The sequence below is a fragment of the Lissotriton helveticus genome, chromosome 10 (assembly GCF_964261635.1).
Source record: "Lissotriton helveticus chromosome 10, aLisHel1.1, whole genome shotgun sequence".
Taxonomy (NCBI): Eukaryota; Metazoa; Chordata; class Amphibia; order Caudata; family Salamandridae; genus Lissotriton; species Lissotriton helveticus.
The window spans coordinates 36463853-36484041 of NC_136071.1; the positions used below are offsets into that span (position 1 = coordinate 36463853).

At 47.6% G+C, this 20189-nt stretch overlaps 2 protein-coding genes across 3 annotated transcripts in view; one reads left to right on the forward strand and one right to left on the reverse strand.

Moving 5' to 3' along the window:
- Positions 1 to 17585, reverse strand: part of LOC144785836 (synaptonemal complex central element protein 1-like) — a 265320-nt gene extending 247735 nt beyond the window's left edge. The window contains exon 1 of one of the 2 annotated variants that reach the window (XM_078664681.1): positions 17453 to 17585. In XM_078664681.1, coding sequence (XP_078520807.1) covers positions 17453 to 17471 — 19 coding nt within the window. In that variant the 5' untranslated portion in view covers positions 17472 to 17585. The remainder of the gene's footprint in view (positions 1 to 17452) is intronic. The other variant, XM_078664682.1, reaches the window with a different exon arrangement.
- A 136-nt stretch (positions 17586 to 17721) lies between these two features.
- Positions 17722 to 20189, forward strand: part of FTSJ1 (FtsJ RNA 2'-O-methyltransferase 1) — a 61704-nt gene continuing 59236 nt past the window's right edge. Inside the window, exon 1 of the mRNA XM_078664131.1 lies at positions 17722 to 17855. The gene's annotated coding sequence lies outside the window, so the exon portion shown is untranslated. The remainder of the gene's footprint in view (positions 17856 to 20189) is intronic.

Genomic DNA, 20189 nt, shown 5'->3' on the forward strand with positions numbered 1-20189 from the left:
TATCACTAGGTGCAAAGACTAGACAGAATATTTCTATTCTACGTTGTTTGCAGGTAGTGAATACCTCATGGATCAAAAAAAAATATAAAACCAAACGACCAATAAATAACAATGGGGAGAATGAGTAGGTCCGCAAAGATCTGCGTTACCTACCCTTTTCACTTATCTGCAAAAAGGGTGGTCTCTTCCCTGCTTGCAGACAGGGAATCTCCAGGAAACAATAGTTTTGTGAACAACAGTTCAGTTTCAAGCAATTATTGAGTGGGGGAGAAAAAGAACAAGCACGGCTGCTACCCTACCTATCCTCCACTGCTTGCAAAGGGAGAGAGAGCCTGTTGTTTCTCCGTTTGCAGACAGTGAATCTCCAAATAAAAATAAACAGAGCAATACTAGTATTTTGAACAATCAAGCAATCAAAACAAATTTTTTTCGCAACTTGTCGTGGCAACACGACCTTACCCGGACCATGTGGACAGTTTCTTGTCTTCCGAATCCAGCGCCCGATCGTCCTCTTTTTCTCGTATTTCTCACGGCACTCCTGATGGTTCCCAGTCAGGACCGTAGATCACTCGAGAGAGGTCTGTTCGGAACTAGTGAAGTTCGGATGATCGGCTGCCAGACGAGGGTCTATTGGGCAAGAGCTCTCCCGATCGTTGCAGTCGTTCACTCTGTCGTCGGGACCTCTCCCACTGGATCCACGAGTCGCTGATGGGCCCCACGCTTGGGACGCCAATTGTAAAAAAAGTTCAATCGGGTCGGGGACAATCGATATTTGCCCGGCGGTATTGCCTCTGTGACCCTCTAGTTATTTAAATCAATGAAGAGGCAGGCGCTGGAGACTGGAAAGCAGGAAACAAGGTTTTTTTATTCTCTCCGGAGGAGAACACAACGAAACGGACAGAAGGTATCGTTCTGAGGTGCTCTAACTGTATTTCTGAGGCCTGGCCTCTTATACCCACATTTATGACTTTATTGTAGATTACACATACATGTTAAAGCTTTGATGTACGGAAAAGACATTCTCGGAACTCCCCTTTGGGCCCGTTCCCACACACATTTACAGTTGAAGTCCCCACCCTAGTCACAACAGGTGATGAGCATCGCGCAGCTGGATAATCCGCCGATTCACGGAATGTGGGGAGTTTGATCGGATCTCATGGGGTGGGGGCTTTGATCAACCCGGGGATTCTTTGATGGGGGAAGCTTTCTATTGTACGGGGAGGGGCAAGGATGGTATCGGCAGAGCTGGGTGTCGGCTTGGGAACGGGGAGGACAAAACGGGCACACGGGGAAAAGGGGGTTTGCATCTAAGGGCCGGAGATCATGAAAGGAAAGCAGGGAGGTGTCGCGCTGGGAACAGGATGAGGGCCTGGGGCAGAGCAGCGCCGAAGAGGGGTTTATGACTCGAGGCAGGTGCAAGCAGGGGGTGGTCAGCGTGCAGGCTTAGTGAAGGCAAAGGGCTATGTCAGGGGCCAGCGGCATGCAAAAAGGGTTTGTTCTGATCGGGGCATCTTAAAATGGCGGGCGCGCACGACAAAAGTGTGGCATCAGGGGAAGAGGCAAGATGGCGCAGATAATGTTCACCAAAACGCACTAATTTTCCACAGGGGGCCGTTGATCCGTGGAGGAACTTTGCCTTCACTTTACCTGCCTAAAACCTCTAGCGGGTTCCTTACGGTTGGACCTCTCACTCAGAGCGGAGTATCGGGCTGCATCCTATTACGCACGTACTTGGCGTCGGCGGTGCCCTACATCGATGGCCGGAGCAGCCCTCGGTCTCTGACCTGGGCGGAACTGGCAAATTAATTCTGGCATTTTTTGCCTGGGAATGCCGTTTCGGGGTCGACGGTGTACCTTCCGGGACGGCGAACCGCGATTGCGGTCTGGCACTCCAGGAACTTCCGCGTTTCACCGATTGGCGGCTGGATTGGACGGCCTTCCAGGCTTTGATGACCTAGTGGGGTCAGTGCACTGGGAATCTTCCCTCCCAATCCTACTGTCAGCCCCGAGGTTTGGGAGCTAGAGACCAGTCCCGACGCCTACCGCAGGGGATGCGTTCCTGCGGGTTTGGTTGCTGGACCTACCATTCGCGCTCCCTCGTTTTCCTAGGATTCGAGTGGCGGCGCAGATTGCCGACTACGAGTGTACATGACCCTGATGATGACTAGAGTGACGGCGCTGTTTTGCCGCCTATGAGTATACATGACCCTGATGACTCCGTCTTGGCGGGCCCAAACGTGGTTCCACCCTTTTGGAACCGTTGTGGGACTGTCGGATTCCACTGCCCTTGTTTCCGTCGCTGCTCAAGGGTCCCTTGGGGGGGAGTCCCCTCCGTTGATTCCCCCGGAGACATGGTACAACATGGCGAGCCTGGGCTCCGAGAAATGTCAGGAGGTATCGCTCAGCTTGGGGAAGTTGGCATCTTCGGTGTATGGGTAGACTCACCGATCCAGTGGGGGCGGACGTTACTCACGTCTTGATTTTTTCTGGCTGATTTGGCTTATTCAGGCTTGGCTTACCGGGTCCGCCATTTCGGCGGGGCATGCCCAAGTGGGTGGGACACCCGTAGGGGAGCACCCGTGGGTTTGCAAACTGATGAAAGGGGCTAGACTGCCTAGGCCCCCAGAACCCAGATACGACTGTCTCTGGGATGTCAACATCGTTCTCCGTCTACTCCGCTCATGGGGAGATAATCAGTCCCTCACTAGGCCGATGTTGTCCGCCAAGCTGGCGATCGTGTTTTGTCGGGTCTCGTGCTAACGAGTCTCGGACGTGTGAGCCCTGGATTTTTCCGCTCGGGCGTACACCCCAGATGGAGTCACTTTTACGGTGCCTAGGAGAACCAAGACTAACATCAGGTCGGTACCGTACCCTACTTTTTCCGGTTCAACCCACGCTACCTGCGTTGTGAGGTGTCTTAAGGTGTACGAGGACATGACGCTCGATTGTCGCCCTCCGGGGGATCGTCAGCTCCTCTTCGCTTTACAGAAACCGTTCAAAGAGGTTTCCTCTCCAACCATCGCCAGGTGGGTCCGTTGGACCACGACCGAGGCGGGGGCGGATGTGACCAGGTTCGGAGCCCATTCCACGAGGGGAGCAATGACTTCTAAGGCCGTGCAGCTTGGCGGCAGGCTAGAGGAGATTATAGCCACGGCAGACGGGCCCTCCGAATCCACATTTAAGAAATTCTATTTCAAGCCTATTTTTGGTGCCGCAGAATTGGTGGTTGAAAGGCTTTAAACCTGCATAATCCTCGCCTCCGTCCTGACATAGAATGAAAAATTTCCTAGCTAACGTAACGGAAAGTTTCAATTCTATTAAGGACAAGGAGGCGAGGATTATCCCCCCCGAGACGCTGTGGTCTCTCCCACCCCAACTTCTCCGTAATTCCGGTAAGTAAATGTTTCAGGGGGGTTTGAGTATCTAAACGGCTATCCCTGCTTGGCAGCATTCACGCTAATTATGGAGTTCAGGTCATTCCTGCTTGCTCCTGTTTATGTTTAAAATGTCTATTATACTAGTGTTCAGATGTTATCTCGCTACTTCTCAGGTTAAAATGTCTATTGTACTAGTGTTCACATGTTATCTCGCTACCTCGGGAGTTCAAGACGTTCCTGCTTGCTCATGTTTACGGTTCGAATGTCTATTATACTAGTATTCCATGTTATTTCGAAATAAAGGTTATCTCGTATTGCGTTTCCATGCTTCCGTACACGGATAGGGGAACACGATAACGGTTTGTCTTGTGTTGCTTTAGGACGAGACCAGAAGGTGTGATGAACGTCCTCGAGATCTTTCCTCGCAGACAAGAAGAGGAAGAGGAAGGGACGTCAGGACCAGTTATACAGTGGAGACCCTCGTGATTGGATGGCTGGGGTTATGGACACTGTAGCCCATGTGCTCATGGGAGTTGTAGTTCCTGAAAAGTTTTCTTATTGGTCCACTTTGAATTTGCTGTTTGTAATAAAGAGAAGAAAGGACTGCATAATCCTCGCCTCCTTGTCCTTAATAGAATTGAAACTTTCCGTTACGTTAGCTAGGAAATTTTTCATTTCAAGCATTGATAAAGGCAATGTGCTGAAATGCATCTGTTTATAAAGCATATAATAGATACCCAGTGAGTGCTCCGTGTTGTCCTTTGGAAAATATATATATATTTTGGACTTCCGCTTTACAAGTATACTACATTTACAAGTATACTACATATTCCGGGGGCTGTGACGGTATGAGGGGACCCGAGAAAAGGCTGGAGGTGTTTGGAACAGTTTTGTTTTGTAACGTGTCCTGCTACATTTGGGTTCTGCAACAGGATTATTACTCTCTCTCCCCCCATGTTTTCACCATCCCGAGTTGCTGTGACATAAAGCATCCTGGGAGTTGCAGTTCGGAGGATCTGAAACGACCTGCAACAGGTGAGCAGGATTGTAGGGGGGAGGAGCGGACTCACACAAGTCAGCTTACAGGCAGCAGGGAAGAACTTACCACGATTACCAGTCCGGTGTTGGGCGCTGAAGAAGGCGCAAGCCGAAATGCATTCGCCGCCACGGGAGCTGTACTAAACAAATAAAGCCTTTCTGAACTGTTCCCCTTGGGCTTCTGCTTCTTCCTTTTGGAGGGAGGTTATGGACACATATATATATATACATATACACATACATACATACAAGGACAAAACTGGTCCCACCAGGAGCCTTCAAAAGTATTTTGTCACTCGGATCTATTGTTACCAATTCTTTAAAATGCACACAAAGTTGGTTTTGGCTCTACACAGTGTAATTTCTCTCATCTCATGGTATTGGCGATTTGAGCTATTACATATGTCATCAGGCTTGATTCAGGCGGCAAACTCAAGATATTTTTTTTAATTGCTTTATTCTCGCTCTCCCACCATAAAAATCCCCTTTGATTGAATATACTACAATGGGGAAAACTAAACTTTGTACATACAAAAAGGTACCTAGAGTATTGTATATGGTTTGCTGGGCAATGCTACTCCTCACTATGGCGCTGCGTTCCTATATGCGGGGAAGGAAAGACTTCCTTTTCTTTAAATAACCCTCACACACTCGAGTAGTGTCATATTCCATCATAGGGTTCACTCTGGCTCCTAAAGGTCACGGTGGGCTCAACCATCTTCCTGGGAGCTCTTATAAGAAAATACCAGGGGTCGTAATGTAAAGATTAAAATTACCTTGACTACTCCAAGATATCCCTTTATTGGTGGAGTGTTCGGGATGGTAAAATAAAAAATCTGTGTGGTGTTAGTATATGATGGTGCTATGACCCTTTACTTGAATAGTAAAGGGTCATAGAACCACCATATCCTATTTAAAGAAAAGGAAGTCTTTCCTTCTCCGCATCTAGGAACACAGTGCCATAGTGAGGACTAGCATTGCCCTGTACACTGTATATGATACTCTATGTGGGATACCTTTTTGTATGTACGAATGGATAGGGAGGACAAATCCCCCATGGTTTTCCTTCTCTATAGTGGAAGGACCACTCTACCCTGATTGTGCGCTTTACAAATGTGGATTATTATTATTATTATATTATTATTATTATTATTACCCACTGGGCCTAAGAAAGGGAACCCCCCGCTCCCTTCACAGAATGTGTAAGGAAACTAAACTTCCCCTTATTTTTTTTAACTGTCTCCCTTTTCTCAAATGTAAAAATGTTTGCAAGTATGGTATTATTTTGTCTCCTAATGAGCACTTGCCGAGGGACTCTTCTACTACCCAGAAGTAGTTTGATTCATCATACATTAAATTAATTACACCATTTTCTTTCCAACTCTGTATCAGGTAATAAAGGTTTACTCAGGGCTTAAACTACAAGTCAAATGCCTGAGGGAGGGCCACTCTTGGAAAATCCCATTAGACCCAAAATTGATTCTTCTCCAAAGCACAGACGGCATAGGAGGGAATAGATACAAACGATTGCTTCTTTTCCTGGGTCTTATCCCGGCGAAAAGAGATATAGCCAGGACATCTGCGACTAATGTTTACTATGTTGCGAGCTATTCATTATGTCATATGGTACTTAGGTGTGGTGAGTGGGTGTCAGTGCACGTTATGTTGTTTTTAGGTCTCGCCTGACTCAGCGGAGGCGCTGGGTCAGGCGAGGCTTTTAGTAAGGGCTTTAAAAAAGACTGCCATGGCCGGCCTAGAGCTTGAGTGCATGTGTGCGGGTGCGCGCTTAGCGTGCCTCTCTCCACACTTCAATTCCCTTTTCACTTTTGCTATAATCGCGGCACTCGCACTTTAATTTTAACGTAAAAAGTAAAGCGCGAGTGCCGCGATTATAGCAAAAGTAAAGAAATAGATATTTTTTTCTATTTCTTTACTTTTGCTATAATTCCGGCACCCACGCTTTACTTTTAATGTTAAAAGTAAAGCGCGGGTGCCGCGATTATAGCAAAAGTAAAGAAATAGAGAAAAACATCTATTTCTTTACTTTTGCTATAATCGCGGGACCGGCGCTTCAATGTTAAAACGTAAGAGCGGGTACCGCGATTATTGCAAAAGTAAAGAAATAGATGTTTTTTTCTATTTCTTTACTTTGAGCTGCCAGCTGTTTTATAGACCTGATGGCCCCCTCTTCCTACAGACTGCAATTCAAGAGATCTGGTGTTATCTTCCCACGTTGCTATTGTTGGCTCGTTATCACATGGATTAGTTGTTTCCTTTTAAAGAGCTGATGAGAGCTTCTGTCCTTGTTGCTTTTAAAAAACTGTTTTTCATATACTAGAGTTGCCGATTCAGATTTCCTGTTCACACTGTTGCGTCGGAAGCACGCATTTAGAAAATTACCAAACTGCATCTCGTAATCCTGCAGCTTTCCTAACACCCTTCTCATTCATAGAGGTTAAACTGCGCAAGTTCATGGTCCTGTCCTCTCTTCTTTCATCCCTTATAAATGGCAGGCATTGTACACATACATCTCTTGAGTGGTGTATCTGAATAAACGGTAGACAAAATGCTCTCACCTGCTTTGGCCCCTTTGCACAGACCAGACAGGAACCTCAGCCCAACCATGTGGCTGGCCACTGCAGAACTGCAGGCGTGGCATGCAGTAACTCTGCAAATGCGCCATACCCGCCTCTCAGCTCACCAAGACAATGAACTGCCTGCCCAGCACCACAGACTTTAAGTTTGACATGACATTGGACAATGGAACGAAACGGCTATGCTCGTGACGGCCATGTTTAAAAAGGGTCAAGTCTGTAAATTTCTTATAGAAGGACACAAAAAAACCTAATAAAGATCATAAAAACATACAAAGGATACTTAAACTGGTAGTTCTATGTATTATTAAACCGTTCTCTCTTACGAATGCTTACTTTAATATGTACGTAACATTTGGGAGGTCGGAATACGTGTAATTTCTCCATCCTCTGTTTCTATCCCGACATCGCTGTTAGCGAGAGGAAGCTGTGCATAACTGCTAAGATTAAACATTCTTTTGAATCTGTCCACAGGCGCAATGACACCTAACACAAGTTGAGCTCAATATTTCGAGAGTGTTTTTTCTTAATTAAGTACCTTAGAGCAGAACTATTCAATATGTTGTATTGATTAAAAAAGACAATACAGAAGCCCTGCTGTTGTTTACAGTATTTAGCAACTCTTAATAAAACATCTACAATGATGTGAATCTCATTACAAAACTCTGGGGATTTGGTTTGTCTCTTTTCTACTTAAGGTAAAAGACCGCCCCTAAATATTTCAAACATGGCCATATGGGGAAGCTCAAGCAAGCGTCTTCTTCCTAACTTTGTCATGCTTTCAAGAGCCGTTGGTACATTCTGCTGCCCCTTCACACATCCATCCAGGGATTCTAGGGGTGTGTGCGTGTGAAAGGCATTTTCTGATATTGTTGCCCTCTAGCCACTCCAAGGGAAGGTCGGCTAGCGGGCAGAAAGGCCGAACAGTTTGATGACAACATAGTACACCAGCATGGCTCTTCCAGGAAAGAAAGTGTTGTAAGGTAAGAAACGTTTTGATCGACATCTGCACGAGGCAGGATGTATTTGTAAACGCAATAATTTTTGTCGCTCCTAGGAAATCGCTGACTCTCCTTATTTCAGTCAGTGACAGGGAAGAGGGGGTTTGAGATTATTGATTTCCCTAAATCTACCACTCCTCTTTTGACCAGAACTTGGAATAAAACCAGGGCTTTATGTGAGGTGGATTCCAAACCCGTCTGTAATGGAAAGCAAGCATTGAAAATGCAATAGGTCTCGCCTTTAATTAAGTTTAAAGCCATTTGATTTGCTAATGGTATTGTATAGCAAAGCAAATGGCTTTAACTTAATGAGCCTTCAGGCAGCGTATGTGCATTGTTGCTTCCCGGTGACCTGTTGTGTCTTAAAAAAACACTGAAAAAGGTCCTTTATTAGGTCGAGCCTAGACAAAAGCAAATGCGAAGCATTTGCTGTCTGGATCGACAACTATAGTCAGCCGTCTCCTGGGAATCTGAGACAGGGGCCGGGCACGAGCGTCGACTTAACCTCGTGGGCGCGCACGCCCAGCACCTGCCTCAGATTCACAGCAAGACAGGCTCTCGCCAGCGCGCACACACAGCCACACTCACGCATGCGCACACACATTCCCACGTGCACACACTCCCCCCCCCCCCCTCCCAACACGCAGGGCTTACATACACACACAAACGCGCACACACACACCCTCCCAACCCCACTCACCGGGCACACGCAGGGCTTCCATCACTGGGGGGGCGTGCACCGTCAATGTGCCCCGACGCCCACCCTCACCGGGTCTGTTATACTCCTCTCGTCCTGTTCCTCCCTGTGTCCAGACTCCGCAGCCCGCTCCGTTGTTTCTCCGCCCCTTCCAGACAGTTCGTGCGTGTCACGCCTCTCCTTTCTCCCGGCCGGAAATCCGATTTGCGTGTCAGGCCTCGCTCTCGCTGTTCTAGGCGGCATGTTTAGGGTTTCTTTTGCGTGCCACGCCTCGCTCTGGCTATCCATTGCTGTTCTCCACATTATAAATGCATTTTTTTTTTAAACTGGTAGTTCTATGTATTTTTAAACCGTTCTCTCTTACGAATGCTTACTTTAATATGTACGTAACATTTGGGAGGTCGGAATACGTGTAATTTCTCCATCCTCTGTTTCTATCCCGACATCGCTGTTAGCGAGAGGAAGCTGTGCATAACTGCTAAGATTAAACATTCTTTTGAATCTGTCCACAGGCGCAATGACACCTAACACAAGTTGAGCTCAATATTTCGAGAGTGTTTTTTCTTAATTAAGTACCTTAGAGCAGAACTATTCAATATGTTGTATTGATTAAAAAAGACAATACAGAAGCCCTGCTGTTGTTTACAGTATTTAGCAACTCTTAATAAAACATCTACAATGATGTGAATCTCATAACAAAACTCTGGGGATTTGGTTTGTCTCTTTTCTACTTAAGGTAAAAGACCGCCTGTTAGACCTGTCTGGCTTCTTGCGTGGTCCCTCCAATTTATTGTTTATTTTGTCCCCTTTTTGCCCCTCATACCTTTAATAATTTTTGTCCACTAACTTTTTCTAGATGTTGGTAAAGGGGATAGGTGTTCTTTTTCCCCCTCATAGTTTTTCACCTCAGGCCCAGAGGCCTGTTCTGACAGGAAAATAGTTGGGACCACAAAATTGTGGCTACCAACTGCCTTAACTGCCAAACCCAGAACTTGCCCATAGACTAGTATAGGGCGTTCCAGAACCTTCTGGTCCCTTCTGGACTCCTGAGGGTCAGCCTATAAAAGGCGGAATGCTGGTCAGCCATTTTGTCTACCAGAGAGAGTCAGCTAGAGGACAGGCTGTAGCTTAAGGTGGGGGTAGGATAGTCAGAGGTTTGGCCTATTGATTCACCACCCTTCCTCCCTTGGGTTATTTGTCCTATCCCTGCTGCGTTGGATGATGGGAGACCCTGGGCACCTGACTAATCCCTGAACTGAAAGAATAGGGAGGTGGACAGGAGAAGGAGACTACAGCACTGTGGGGTGCAGTCCTCTGCTCAGTGAAAAGACTTCTGCTGAGATTCCCTCGAACGGAGGAGGGCTAATCCTTGTGGCCCCCCTTTTTATTCAGACCTCAATAAAAACCTGCCCCGGTTACAGCGACTGTCCCCTAGTTTAATCACCCCACAGAGTGTCATCTCTCACCTGCTGTGGAGTGAAGCCAGCGCCTGGTGAGCTGCACTGGATCAGTGGTTGAGCGCCAACTGAGAGGAGCGGCGGGCGCTGAGGGAGCAGAGGCCAGGAGAGATCGGGCTGTTCCGCCCCTGTGACAGCGTGGGGAGCGGCGCCGAGTTGTGGCTGAAGAGGCGATTTGGAGGTGAGGAGCGGACCTTGAGGAATCCCTGCGAACTTCCTGAGTGGGCGGAGTTGTGGAGAAGAGCACCGGTAGGAGAGCGCGGGCTTCAGCGGGGAGACGCTTCCCCTTCGCGCATGCCCGGTGGTGCGTTCGACTCCCTGAGGCGGAGCCAGCCGTGAGGAGCAGTGTTACCTTCCGATCAGCGCGAGGGAGTTGTGGAGGGTGACGCCGGGAGTCCCACGGCGGCATAGGCGAGTGGCAACTTCTCTCCCCTGCTCGAGTGTCGCTTGTTGTGGCTGGCGTAAGCGGGAGGGGAGGACTGTGGAGCCCAAAAGCGGCTTAGGAGATACGACTGAGACTACTTCCTTTATTTTGGCGCCACGCAGAGGAGAGCTGAGGGGCCCCAGAGGCTGGTGAACCTTGCCAGCGTGTGGCTCCCTTTGGTCCTGCCAAGTGTTTTCCCCCACTCTCTGGCGCAGCACAACTGCCACTGCCCGTTTTGGTACAAGTAAGGAGGTGAGCTGCAGGGGGAAAGGGGGCGCTAGCGCCTACAAGGGAGTGCCTTAGACACTGGTCGTTCCTACATTGTTAGACACAAGGTGGGGAGTAGCTTGGGGGGAATCATCTGCAAATAGAGGGCGGAAGGAACCTGCTGGTTAAGCAAGGGCAGAAGTTTCTCACAGAGTTCGCTGGTGTCTAAGGAAACTTCGAGTTTAACTGAAATTTCTCATCAAGGTCAAATTTGGTTAATGTTGGTGTCTGATTAAATGTCATTTTGATAGTAATTACTGAAATAAGTTAACCTCTCTGAAAGTAGAACTACGGATTCCAAGACATCTAAATGTAATGTGTTGTTAAGTTAATAGAACTGTGTTTTGACATTATTTGGCAATTTTAAAAGTACTGGTTCTTCTCCTGACAGAATGCATTATATTGAACTGTGAATTCTAGTGTGAAAAGAGCAAAGATATTATTTTTATAAACGAGTACTTATTTTTCCAACATTGGTGTAGCGTCCTTTTTATGTGTTATTGCGTGGATTTACTGCTGGGTGGTTTGCAACCTTCACACTTGTGCCTCTAGGATTGCATGTCTTACCCTAGGCCAGGCTACCCTAGGTGACCTGACATCCCAGGTTCCAACACCGCCCCTAAATATTTCAAACATGGCCATATGGGGAAGCTCAAGCAAGCGTCTTCTTCCTAACTTTGTCATGCTTTCAAGAGCCGTTGGTACATACTGCTGCCCCTTCACACATCCATCCAGGGATTCTAGGGGTGTGTGCGTGTGAAAGGCATTTTCTGATATTGTTGCCCTCTAGCCACTCCAAGGGAAGGTCGGCTAGCGGGCAGAAAGGCAGAACAGTTTGATGACAACATAGTACACCAGCATGGCTCTTCCAGGAAAGAAAGTGTTGTAAGATAAGAAACGTTTTGATCGACATCTGCACGAGACAGGATGTATTTGTAAACGCAATAATTTTTGTCGCTCCTAGGAAATCGCTGACTCTCCTTATTTCAGTCAGTGACAGGGAAGAGGGGGTTTGAGATTATTGATTTCCCTAAATCTACCACTCCTCTTTTGACCAGAACTTGGATTAAAACCAGGGCTTTATGTGAGGTGGATTCCAAACCCGTCTGTAATGGAAAGCAAGCATTGAAAATGCAATAGGTCTCGCCTTTAATTAAGTTTAAAGCCATTTGCTTTGCTAATGGTATTGTATAGCAAAGCAAATGGCTTTAACTTAATGAGCCTTCAGGCAGCGTATGTGCATTGTTGCTTCCCGGTGACCTGTTGTGTCTTAAAAAAACACTGAAAAAGGTCCTTTATTAGGTCGAGCCTAGACAAAAGCAAATGCGAAGCATTTGCTGTCTGGATCGACAACTATAGTCAGCCGTCTCCTGGGAATCTGAGACAGGGGCCGGGCACGAGCGTCGACTTAACCTCGTGGGCGCGCACGCCCAGCACCTGCCTCAGATTCACAGCAAGACAGGCTCTCGCCAGCGCGCACACACAGCCACACTCACGCATGCGCACACACATTCCCACGTGCACACACTCCCCCCCCCTCCCAACACGCAGGGCTTACATACACACACAAACACGCACACACACACCCTCCCAACCCCACTCACCGGGCACACGCAGGGCTTCCATCACTGGGGGGGCGGGCACCGTCAATGTGCCCCGACGCCCACCCTCACCGGGTCTGTTATACTCCTCTCGTCCTGTTCCTCCCTGTGTCCAGACTCCGCAGCCCGCTCCGTTGTTTCTCCGCCCCTTCCAGACAGTTCGTGCGTGTCACGCCTTTCCTTTCTCCCGGCCGGAAATCCGATTTGCGTGTCAGGCCTCGCTCTCGCTGTTCTAGGCGGCATGTTTAGGGTCTCTTTTGCGTGCCACGCCTCGCTCTCCATTGCTGTTCTCCACATTATAAATGCATTTTTTTTTTCGGCCCGTCTCTGAGCGTGGAATGCGGCCGGATTCAAATTACAAACTGAGCATTTCTCATAAGTGTTTTGTGTTTTATCGTTGTGTCAGTGACGCGTTGCACTCGTTTGACTTTTTCCTTATTCTCTGCTGCCCTAAAAAAAGTCATGCCAGAGGAAGACCTCCCAACTCCACCCCCCTCCAGCTATGTCACTGTCTGAGCGCTGGAGCTGCTTCATGTCCACTGCCCTATCCAGAAGCCGCGTGATCCTCCATCCCACCTCCCCACCCGCTCATCATGCCGGCCACGACTAGTGTGCCACATTGAGGTTGTCACTGGAGCTGGTAAGTGCCCGCGGCCTGTACAAACTGCACGCCATAACTGCACTTAACCTTCACCTTTGGCCTCTGCTCGTCTTTTCCTCACCCTGATGTCCCCGTGCACACACAGCTGCAGCATGCCTTGAGCACTAAACTCTTATGTCTCGCACATAGGTCAGGATCCCGCACCCTCAGTAGCGCTACAATTACCGTCAGCGTGACAGCTCGAGTGTGCTGTTAGTGACCCTGCCTCACTGTTCATGTGCCAGGTTGCGCGTCTCGGCACAACAACACAGCAGGTAACGCTGGAGCCCACGTAAGTCGAGAGTTATACAGACGCCAAAGTGCAACACCCTCACATTTCACAAAGCAGGATTACAGCCCGTCTCCTATTGTCCTGAATGTCAGTCAGAGGAAGTGTCAGGATGACCACATACTCAGTCCATGGCAACTGGCTTTGCTGAATGAATGCCCCTTCACTAGAAGTTCCGTACGCAGCGCACCTAAAGTATGGCAAGAATTCAGCCACACACCGTGCTCCACCCTCCGCAGCCTTTCCTGCGAGTCTTCAAACATGTCCACAGAGTCGCTGTGTAAGTGCAAGAGTGTGTAGGGAACTGTGCGATAGCAACATCCTGCTGGTCGCTTTGCAATCAAGCTTTTCCGAGTTGTTTCCACCGCCTGACCCTTTTGAACTTTTGAAATGCCCAACGGGGTGCCTTCAAGGCTGTGTGTGCTGTGCAGGTCTCTCTCCTCAGTTCCTCCAGGGTCTGTGTGCAGGCCTTTTCCCTATCACTTGAACCTCGCCATGAAGTGCATCCTCGGGTGCATCCTGGCCTTCCAACTGGCCCTATGCATGTGCCTGGCTCAACAACAACGTGAGTTTATCAGCTGCGTGCTCTCACTCAGGGGGTACTCATTCAGTGGCACACCTAGAGCGCCAGGGGCCCTAAAGCAAGTAAGGTAATGGGGTCCCATCTTGTGGTTTGGTAGTTAAAAACACACTTTAATGGGGATAAATTGGAGTCGTCACACCCATGGTCCTCGATATCACTGCACCTGCTACTCACGACTCTGGCTCTGGTGTCACTGCACCTGCAGCACCATCAATATATACTCCCATATCTATTCAGCCCCCGGGGCTGTCGTTCCTTTGCTCAGTCACTGTAGGCGCGTGCTGCTGTCATTAGGATGTCCACCTCACTCCATGTCCTGTTGATCACTGTTTACATTCCTTTGCTTTCAAGACACCAGTGATGCATTCTGGGTGTTGCAGTCTGGATTTGCTTCAATTGAAGAAATGAGGTGTGCACACTTGATAGCTGTGATTCGAGGGTGAAAACGTAATGACTGGAAACAGTGTCCGTGATCACGTAGAGTGCGGTTGTCAGCCTGACTGTCATATCACAGGGGTCGTTACAACTCTGTCACTCAGAGATGTCACTGCGGAGCTGCCACCAGTTACTGTTCTCACTAGAGGTTGTGTGTTTTAACTGTGCTGGGAGTCTCTTGGTGCTCTGGGCGCGCACTCAAGAACCGTCACTTCTGTCTGTCCACCTGCAGGTGCCGTCACTACGTGGTGCTGTCTCAGTTCTTTCAAGGGTGTCTACTCTAACTCTGCTCTCACCACCGTTACTATTCTACCCACAAAATGGAAACTGGCCGATTTCTACTTGCACTCATGGCCTCTATTTACCGCCTTCACACCCCAGGGCTGTCAACGACTGCCTCTACTGTCTCCTCACACTCGGGTTGTCAGTGCTGTTCGTTCACATCCAAAGCTGCTTGTGTTTTCCGCTGACAGTCACTGTTAAGTTCAGTCACTGCATCCTGCTCACTGTGGGGTTCTGTCTGTCTTGTGCGTTGACTATATCCTTTCCTTAAATCGGAGTTGCCACTACTGTCAGTTCACACGAGGGCAGTGGCTGCTGTGTTGGCACGGGGCCCCACTTCCAGCCTAAACAGCTGCAGAAAGGCATGTCCCTGGGCGGGGGCGGCTGCAGAGCCCGGGAAGCAACACGTAGGACAGTTACACCGACAGTCATTGCAATGCCATGGTAACCCTTTAAAATGAATGCACTCTGTGCATGTCAGTTTATTATTTCTGGATTTAGTGCAGGGCGATAAACTAAATGCGCCTGCAGATTTGCAGTGTTTTGCTGCAGACACACTCACTTTGCCCAACTGTATCAACATTGTTGAATTTAATGTATTTTTGCTTCATTCTTATAACGAGGCTGTACATGTATTCAAATTTTTTATTGCTTCAGTTGTACACGAGATAAACTGTAGAATACTGTGTACACATGCGGGTAACCTAAAGTGTGTGGTTCCATTCCTTTCCGTGCGTTAATATGCAAAGTTGTGGTTTTAGACGCGATATCTGTGCAGCGTGTCTAGCTCAGCTGTTTCAATATTCACTGTTGCATGAGTTTGTTATTGACTCTGGAAACTATGTAGTCGTTTAGCTGAAATACAGGCACTTTCAGGAGGCGTCAGCCCCGTGCGTGAGGTGCATCATCAGAGCTGTGTGAATAATAACTGCGTCAGCCCCATGCGTGAGGTGCATCATCAGAGCTGTGTGAATAATAACAGCTGTGAGGCCCGTGCGTGAGGTGCATCATCAGAGCTGTGTGGATAATAACAGCTGTAAGCCCCGTGCTGAGGTGCATCATCAGAGCTGTGTGAATAATAATAGCTGTGAGCCCGTGCGTGAGGTGCATCATGAGAGCTGTGTGAATAATAACAGCTGTGAGCCTGTGCCGGAGGTGCATCATCAGAGCTGTGTGAATAATAACAGCTGTGAGCCCGTGCCTAAGGTGCATCATCAGAGCTGTGTAAATAATAACTGTGTCAGCCCCTTGCCTAAGGTGCATCATCAGAGCTGTGTGAATAATAACTGCGTCAGCCCCGTGCGTGAGTTGCATCATCAGAGCTGTGTGAATAATAACAGCTGTGAGCCCGTGCCAGAGGTGCATCATCAGAGCTGTGTGAATAATAACAGCTGTGAGCCCGTGCCAAAGGTGCATCAGTGCTGTGTAAATAATAATTGTGTCAGCCCCGTGCGTGAGGTGCATCATCAGAGCTGTGTGAATAATAACAGCTGTGAGCCCATGCCTAAGGTGCATCATCAGAGCTGTGTGAATAACTGCGTCACCCCCGTGCGCGAGGTGCATCATCAGAGCTGTGTGAATAATAACAGCTGTGAGCCCGTGCCTGAGGTGCATCATCAGAGCTGTGTAAATAATAACTGCGTCAGCCCCGTGCGTGACGTGCATCATCAGAGCTGTGTGAATAACAACTGTAAGCCCGTGCGTGAGGTGCATCATCCACATTGCTCAGGTCACCCAAATTCCTGCACTCTCTACCACACTGCTTTCAAGAACAGCATACTCTTGCACACACTCTCACTGCTCACCAATTCAAAGTTTGCTAAAAATTTTATGCAACGCATTGTCATACACAATGCCAATAACTCATGCTGCGAGCCCTATTGCATTGTAAATGATTGTTCTTTGAGTTGTCTGATAGAGAACCTACACCAAGTACTGAATTCATACATTTATTTATGTGTCCTTCAGCTGGTTGCAATTGGTTTGAGGTACATGTTTTTCTCCATCCCACCGCCCCATTGCTTGTTGCCCCCGTACTTCCTCCTCCTGCGGTGTTGCTTATTTTTTTCGTCTGCTCCTGCCCCTTTAATTTCAGAGGGACGTTGACTTCACTTATTTCCAGTCAGAGGCACCTAATTCATCTGAAAATCTTAATAAACTGTTATTTCTGTCAACTCCAATACCAACTCTAATAAAAAGAAACAAGCATTGACATAGCCAATAGATCTTGCCTTTGGGACCTTATAAGTGTTTAGCCATGCAACAGATGATATTGTTGCACCAAGGATATTGTGCTGCATAACTAAATACTTATAAGGTCCCAAAAACGAGATCTATTGGCTATCCCAATGCTTGTTCCTTTTGAGGGTACTTATTCCAACATCCTGTATGTCCTTCGCAGCCTACGGCCAAAGGTCTTTTTTTAAATCACATTAAATTCGGTTAAAAAAAATAAAAACCTACACGTCAAAACTATTGAGTTTGCCAATGTTTATTGTTCAACATTGTTTTTTTTTTCCCAATGCTTATGTTTACAAGCAATTTACATGAATTTTGCACCCAGGAATACTACAGTACTAACTTTTTAAAATAAAAATTGATAAGCCAAAATAAGAAAACGCCTCCCACCACAAAAATACTGTGCACGTGCGCACTGCTCTGGCGCGCACATTGTAAATCAAAACTCTTCAGAGTGTGTCTTGTCACGGCTTTTCAAAAGTCAACCGGAGCGTTTCATAAAGAAATTATTCGGGAACTATCCACTCACCGAGTATATGAGTTTCCATTTTCTTATCTAACGCACTACCACAGGGAATAAATAAAATAGTCGAAAAGACATCAGCTCATAACCGCAGATCTACACAAAAACAGCGCGTGTACGGGGGGGCGGGGCCAACCCTTACGTGCGGCTCCGTGAAGATTCCATTGAGGATCCAAGCTGTCCTTAGTGCTAAAAACAAGCAGTCACCATTCCAAGATGGCCGCCACACGAAACGCATGCAAACGTGTGGTGTGCTTCTCCTCTCTGACAAACGTCTACCCGGCGATGGCACGGCCTCGAAGAGATCCCGTTCCAATATGTCAGCCACAGCCCGTGCATCCCGGAAGTGATGCCGTTCTACGGTTCCCGAGGAAGGCACGATCCCCGCTTTTCCATTCTCACAAACCAGGTAACCTGAACGTTAGTGGTTTGGTTGGTTATCAGCATTACATCATATTTACAAAGGTCACAAAGAATAATGAGATTCCGGGCACGTGGTATCTTCCCATATAGCAAGATTAATTATTCCGAAAGTCAAAACGACCATTAGGGTTAAAATGCATTTTCTATTATAATGTTGGACCTTTGTAATGTTTTGTTGCAGAAATATGCAGAGTTGCAATATCTGTGCCCCCAAAGAGGTTGTTTTAAGCAAGTTATCAAACTAATTATGACATCCCCGAAATGTATATCACACGAACAGATCTGACTTTATATATTGTTAATGTGACATCATCAGAACAGCGCATAGTGATGTCACACCCGGTGGTGTGGTTATGTCCCTATTAGTAGTTGGAAAGCACGAACAAAACCAGCTTCTTTTAGGTCATGGAATGTGGGGCACCACAGTAAACATAAGATTGGATTGAGGCAGATGAGAGGAGTAATCCCATGGTATCTGTCCACATCTCGTTTGATCATAGTGACCAGACTTTTAAAATCCAAAAACCTACTGACAGCAAGTACTACAATTTTGCGGACACAGTAACTTAACAGCATTCCCCAATTTAGAAAGTTCCTAATAATGGTACCAAGATTGTTATTTTTGTGGTGATAACTGTAAAAATTAAATGCAACATTGATGCAGAGTAGGTGTCAATGTATATGCTTTCTGGTGAGCACTACTAATTAATCTTGTCTGGGTACATATAAAGACTCTTCTCCCTCTGGTCAATCCTAGTGGAAACGAACATTGGCAAAGCCAATAGGTCTCGCCAATGCCTTTTAGCCGTGTGTGTTGTACATCATAGCACCATTTTTAGTTACAGAATAGCAGCACGCATACTGTATGTCCTATATGGGCATTGATCCCGTCCATTGCTTCCCATTGGTTTCTTTGTGTGCTTGTCTAAATTCCTTTACTTTCTGTGGCTAATTTTCACATTTGTCCCTCCTTTCTGTGGGTGGTCTGGCCCTGTTACATGTATTATTGCTCATCTATTTATTTCGTTAAGTTTTTGCACTTCTTTTTCTGTTTCCTTGGGAAGGCTCTTTTATTTAATTATTATTTAAAGATTTATCAAGCGCACAGCTACCAGGGAGCATGACGGCCGGAAGCTAACGGCCGTGACGGAGCTCCTCCTCCTGTGTATGGCGCACAAACATTGCTAGCGCTATGCAGAAGCTGCAGTGGTGATATCGCCTCCAGGATCATTTCTCCGCTTCCTTTTTCTCCGTAAACCCAGCGGTGAAAGTCGGCTTTTCTACACGGACAGATTATATCCGGTATTTGGCATTTGGAATTTGCGATAGAAACGCGGATGGTCGGTGAGATCCTAAGACCGGCGTGGTTCCGGGAACTCGGTGCAGTCGGGGAGTGGCGACGAGACCCGAGAAGGGTATCCCCTGGGTTTGGCAGATGGACGACACAGCTGACATATTCTGATGTTAAGGTGGTAAGGGCAACCCCCGGTAAGATCTCTCCTAAAACGCCAGTAGTTGCAATTTCTCCTGGAGGGGAGGCAGCAGCGAGCTTTCGGCTAGCGCGCAAAACGCCATTAAGTACTGTTGTAAAGATATCTTTGCAGGGGGAAGCAGGGAGCGAGCAAGCTGCGGGGGATACTCAGATCGTGAGGTGCTTTCAACACCTGCCCCACTGCATGCTACACAGGGACTTGGCAGTAAGGAACAGGTCTGGGAGCCCTGCATGGAGCAGAGTGGATATAACGCTGTTAGTCTACACACAAGTAACCCGAGTTCCCCTTTGAAAGTGCCCACTGCTAAGGCCGGAGTAAGTCGCTACACATTACGAAACCGAGCTGCCAGTATAGCGCCTGCACCACCGAAACCATCAGTGTCCCCACCAGTAATACAAATCCAAGCTACCTCTCGGGTATGAAAGGGAAGCCATAGCGGCAACAACACCCCTCCGGGGAAAGGAAGAGGGAGAAAAAAGATAAAGGGTGCTGTATTAGCTGCATCAAAGGTCACTCCCTCATTGAAGTCGTTTTATAAAGTTCTCTCTCTGTCTACTACAGATAGAGCGGGAAAGATACCCACAAACAGTACCTCAGCTAGTATGGGTCCGGGTATTGGTGATAACACGACGACCACACCCTCCCAGCTAACTCAACCACTCCAGTCTTCTCCATCCCCTGTGGAAGATATGGTTCATCCATCGATAGAACTCTCAAACAGTTTCTCCGCCTTGGAAATCCAAGACTCCAAGCAGGGGGGCTCGGAATATCAGAAGGATGATGCAAATGGCTCTAAAGAAGACGATGGTCTTCAGTTAATCGGTGAG